The following is a 5,405-nucleotide window of genomic DNA, read 5'->3' as shown; positions in this document are numbered from 1 at the left end:
AGGGGTGGATGCAGCGATTCTTGAACCTGGAGCCGGCTGCCCGGCAGGTGCCGTAGCCCTCGGCAGGGGACACAGAGCAGGCAGCTCGCTGCTGTGGGCACTGCCGCTTGCCCAGAGGCCCAGGGGCAGGGTCCACGACCCTCATTCCGGGCGGGGTGCTCCGGATGAGGCCCGCTCTGGCCTGGGAGCTGCCGAACGGCCTGGAGGAGCATCCTTTCCCGCCAGCCGTGGCGCTGGGGGACTTGCTGGCTGCTGAGCACCGTCCCGACAGTCCATGTCCCTGTTTCACTTGGTCAGAGCTTTTCCTCTCGTCAACATGAGCCGCCGATTCACAGCCTTGGACCCACGGAGAAACCCGCTTCCGTGGCACTGGGCCGGCCAGCTCCTCGGCGGAGCCACGCTGCCCAGTGGACAGGGCGCTGGGTGCCGCCTCCCCTGGGAGCTCGCTTGAGCCCTCCCCCCACCGCCCCGGGCTCAGGCCCCTCCCGGCTCTGCTCAACCCTCCAGCCTCGGCTGGCTCTTTCCTCGAGCCATGTCGCCCTCGCACCTTCACCAAGTACTGGACACACGGGGCGGGGGGGTGGGGGGCGAAGCTGGCCCACAGACAGCGCAGGAGCCAGACGCATGCGCACAAGACGCGGGGCGGAGCTTCCTCTCAGGGGAGGCGCAAAGCCCCCAAACAGGCTGCATCTCGGGTGGAGCGGCCAGGGCTCCCAGCGCCGGTGCCCCTGCCGGGAGGGGATTGCTGGCGGCGGGTATGGGGCACGCAGACAGCTTTGGGGGCCGGCTCCTTCAGGTCCTGAGCTAAGACTTCAGAGTAATTTGTGAAGCTGTGCATTACCTTTAAGGCATTTTTACGTAAATGTACATTTCTAGCCAATAAAAAGTATGAAGAAAGGAAAAGACTTGGGAGGGACTTCCCTGGCGCTCCAGTGGTTAGGACTCCACGCTTCCACTGCAGGGGACGCGGGTTCCATCCGTGCTCGGGGAACCAAGACCCCGTAAGCTGCGTGCGTGGCGCAGCTGAACAAACACCAAAAAAATAAATAAATAAATAAAAGAAAGAAAAAGAAAAGTCATGGGAAAATTTGCAACGATACATGTTCAGTAAAGTTCCTTAAGCTTTGTTTGTAATGGCAAAGACTTAGCACCGTGGTCAAGGACAGAGGCCGGGCAGGTAGATCATGCCCCAGCCACAGACTGGGAAATATCAGATATTTAGAAGAATGGGCATCACCGTCCATGCTACGCTGTGGGTAAAAGAAGCAGGCCTTAGGATAATATGTTCAGTAAGATTTCCTATTTGTGAAAAATAATTATGGAAATGCATATGTGCATAGGCACCGAAAATACGTGGATGTCAGCACCACAATGATGACTATGGGCGATTTTTATCATATTGTAGTTTGTCCTTTTTATGTTTCTGATTTTTCCTAAAATGAAAATCCACTGCTTGCGTAATAAAAAATACGCAAAAGGGTCAGAAAAAAAGGCCTATTTCTCATTTCTCTGAGACAAATCCGGTTGCTATGGAGACGAGACGGTTGTCAAGGCGGCAATTGGTCGGTGCCGGAGGCGGGTGGGCGCTCGCTAGGAACCGCAGCCAGCGCAGCCCTCAGACCGCACTGGGGAGCCCAGCGCCAGCATGGACGGCGTGGATGTGTGGGCCACCACCTTGGCCCAGCTGATGGCCAAGAGGAAGCCCCAGGACACCTGGGAGCTGGTCCCCGAGGAGAACCTGGCCTCAGGGCACCTGGACAGCAGCGGTTTCCAGTACCGGCTGCGGGGGCTCTCGAGGTGCGGCTGAGGGGGGGGGGGTCTCCTGTGGGGTCCTGGGAGGGAGGGGCCGAGGCTACTTAACCACTGGCTAGGCTGGGTGTGGCCTGGCCGGTGAGGAAGGCGGCGGGGGGTCCGTGTGTCTGCCTGGCCTTGGCACCCAACAGGTGGGCGGGTGGGTCGGGTGTTGCTCCTCCCTTCCGGGAAGTGGGGGTGTTGGGGGAGCAGTCTGTTCATTGCCTCTCAGCACAGGCCAGCTGAGGCCCTGCCAGGCCAGTTGGGGCCCTGCCAAGGGGCAGCTGGCGTGGTGATGCTGCCCCTGCGTGGAGGACTTTGCTTGTTCACTGCAGCATCTCCTCGTTTCTGTGGCAGCGCTGACAGCGGGAGCAGGGTGTGGGCAGGCACCCGGTCGCCGCTCGGCCCTGCACTGCAGGGAGGCCTGAGGGGATTGAAGAAGGGGGTACGGGCCCCAGAGGAAGGAGGATGTCCCCGGCCTGGGCTGTGGCCGAGTGCGGGCCGCGTCACGAGCCCCCGGGACCATGGGTCACCACGTGAGCCTCGCTCTTCCTCGTGATGCCAGCTGCCGTCAGAGCAGCCAGGACGGGCCAGACCTGCAGGGGCCCTGCCCAGCCAGGCAGCCTGGTCCCCCAGGGGCCAGCTGGGAGGGGGCTGAGGGGAGAGGGGGCCTCGCAGACCAGTCCCGCTCCAGTTCCCCAGCGTCCGAAATCCCTGGAGTCAGGTGTGCGCTGGGATGCCGGCTTTCCCAGGTGTCAGGAAGTAACAGCCTTCGGCGCATCTGAGGGGCCCCTTCCAACCCGGTACTCTGTGGGTACCCGGGCCCCACAGAGGAGCCGCTCTACACAGGTGGGACGAGGACCCTGAGTACATCTTGGTTTTCTGTTTTCACGGACAGAAATGCCAGCTGGTGGGATGGTCACTAGGGCAGACCCACCTCTCCACGTGCAGCCACTGGCCACGTGTAGCCATGACGCGCTCATTAATTAACAAAGGAGGAAGTTCAGTCCCCAGGGCACCATCCGTGTCTAGGTGCTCCCCGGCCACGTGTGCTGGAGGCTGCATGCGGGGGCGCAGTGGGGACAAGCCCACCATCAGGGGAAGTTCCGGTGAGGGTCAGAGGGTCACTCACCTGTGACCTGACAGTCTGGAAACAGAAGGACACAGGGCCTTCAGCCTCCGGAGCGGCACCCTCACCGCTCTCCTCACGCTCCTCTGCCCGCCCCCAGCCTCCCCATCGCCTCTCTCCCGTGGGGTGGGCTCCCCAGGTCCTTTCTGCAGCCCCCCGCCCCCTCACTGGGCATCACAGAAGCTCTTCCTTTCCTCACTGTCCTGGTGGCGTCTCCTCGAGCAGCTGAGACCCAGGTCAGCAGGCGACAGACCGGCAGCAGCAGGCGCAGAGGCGGCCCTGCGCGTGCAGTCGCGGCTTTGCCGCTGAGAGCGTCTTGGTGCCGAATGGATGAAAGGCGCCGGCTTTGGCTTTTCAGGTTGTGGGTGCAGCGAGGGATGTGCACACACGGGCTGGGGTCATGAATTCCGCTGGGCCCGGGGGAGGGCCACCCCGGCCCCGCTCACCCCCTCTCTCCTCCCCAGGCTCCAGTGTGGCCGCTGCCAGTGGGGCTGGTCCTCGGCCCACGTGCACATCCTCTTCCACCTGTAGTGGGACGAGGATGCCCAGCAGGGGCTGGTGAAGGTGCGCATCTGGGCCCAGCGGTGCCGGCTGTGCCCGCGGGCGGGGCCGCCTGCCACATCAGCCTGCTCAGCGTGCGGCTCTTCCTCAACAAGCTGGTGCAGTTCATCGCGCAGAAGTGCTACGGGGAGGGCCCAGGCTCCGACCAGTGCCCCGAGATCTGCTTCGGCGAGCACTGCGACGCCTGCGACCTGGGGGTCTGCTTCTTCCAGAAGCCCCCGGACCCCGCCTGGGGGCCCGAGGTCAAGAGCCCCAGCACCAGCAAGGGCAGGTTCACCCTGTATGGTGGCAGCAACGTGGACGCCCCCACCGCCAGCCAACAGCTGCGCATGCTTGGCTGCAGGCTTATGGTGGACCGCTCCAGGGGCTACACCCCAACTCCACCACGGTCCCCCTCTCCGTGGCCGACTTCATCAAGAACCCCCTCTCCGAGAGCAGGGACTTCTTCGGCGAGAGGATGAGGAGATCGTCACTGTCCCCTTCTCCCTTGTGCGCGAGGACAAGGGGCCCGTGGCCGACCCCACCGGGCCGCTCACTGTTGGCAGGGGCTCCCCCTACCTGCCCACCAGCTCCAAGGCCACGTCCAAAGGCAAACGCTTCCCGGTGAACATCAAAGTCCCCGTGTTCCACGGCAAAGGCCTCGTCCTCAGCGGCACCAAGGAGATGACAGGCTTTATCTACAAAGGCCACGGCTGCATCTCCGACCCTGATGGAGATGAGATGCAGACGATGGCTGGGGCCCCGCGTTCAGCAGCAGCGGTGCCGTCACTGAAGTCACTGATGGAAACAGCCCGCGGCCAGTGACCTACATCATCGGCCTCAGGCACAACGGGCAGGGCTCCGTCACCTTCCCCTCTTCCTTGACCAATGTGGTCCTTGAAGGCGAGGACCCCTTTGACCTCATCTACGGCTCCCTCACCTTCCCTTTCATCTTCGCCACCAAGGGCAAAGGCGGGGCGTCCTCTGCTGGCGTCACTGAAGGCAAAGGGAAGGGGGATGGCGGCAGCGGCCCTGCCACCACTGGCTGTGAGCCCCTTCCGGGGACCAATGCCAGTGGCCCTGTCCCCATCAGCGAGGGCTCCGTCACTATCCCCTTCTCCGTCCTCAGTATCATTCAGAGCAAGGGCTCTAGCAGTGATGACAGTGGCCCTGAAAGCAATGGCCTTGCCACCCCTGGCTTTTCCAAGAAGCAGAGGCAGCCGGGGCCCAGGGCGGGCAAGTCCGGCCCTGGGTGCTACTGGGAGGAGGACTTCTGCTGGGCCGTAGGCTTCCGCTTCGACCCCTACGAAGAAGTCTGGATCTGGGTCTCCATGACCGTCCGCATCCTCTGGATAATGTACCTGTACAAGTTCAGCCCTGACCACTCCCCGCGGGTGTGAAGTGTGGCGCCTCTCGTCGGTCCCTGCTTCACCCCCCAGCAGGGCCGCCCGGGCAGCCAGCGAGCCAAGTGACCTCCCTGTCCCCCCAGCAAGCCCCCGGCCGCCTTGGCCGCCCCCTGCTTCCATGTTCTGTCTCCTGCCATGAGTTGTGGTGTCGTGGAAGCTCACGCCGTGATCGTCCCCCGAGCTGACTGTGTGTGTTCCAGGCGCTTTTCTGTACGTGTGTTACACTCCAATAAAATAAAAGTTAGGAAGCAGCAGCCACACGGCACTCGGGCTGAGCTGAAGGTGTGAGGTGGGAGGGCGAGGTGGGCACACGGGCCGACTCCTGGGTCCCAGTCCCCGCGGGGTCTCCTTCCCTCGATGGCTCCTGGATCCCCGGACGGGACGCTCGGATCTGTTCAGCACAGGCTGTCAGGGCGGGGTGGGCGGTGGGGGGAGGAGGTCCTACACCACCCACTCTGCGAAGATGAAAGCCCCTTGAGGTGTGGTTGGCAAGCCTCTTCCCCCCCCGCCCCCCCCAACACCAGGGTCCCAGGAGCTGA

General features: G+C 63.1%; 1 protein-coding gene across 1 annotated transcript; it reads left to right on the top strand.

Annotated features, from left to right (window-relative positions):
- Positions 1-532: 532 nt before the first annotated feature.
- Positions 533-5,113, top strand: RTP5 (receptor transporter protein 5 (putative)). The gene is given in 7 exon segments (XM_004313897.2): positions 533-556; positions 1,604-1,797; positions 3,385-3,518; positions 3,521-3,856; positions 3,859-3,938; positions 3,941-4,199; positions 4,202-5,113. Coding segments are annotated over 7 exon segments (1,686 nt in total). The 3' UTR covers positions 4,861-5,113.
- Positions 5,114-5,405: the final 292 nt, after the last annotated feature.

This window comes from Tursiops truncatus, chromosome 7 (genome assembly GCF_011762595.2).
Source record: "Tursiops truncatus isolate mTurTru1 chromosome 7, mTurTru1.mat.Y, whole genome shotgun sequence".
NCBI lineage: Eukaryota > Metazoa > Chordata > Mammalia > Artiodactyla > Delphinidae > Tursiops > Tursiops truncatus.
Note: the sequence above shows the minus strand (reverse complement) of the source record. Positions and strands in the feature narration are given on the sequence as shown.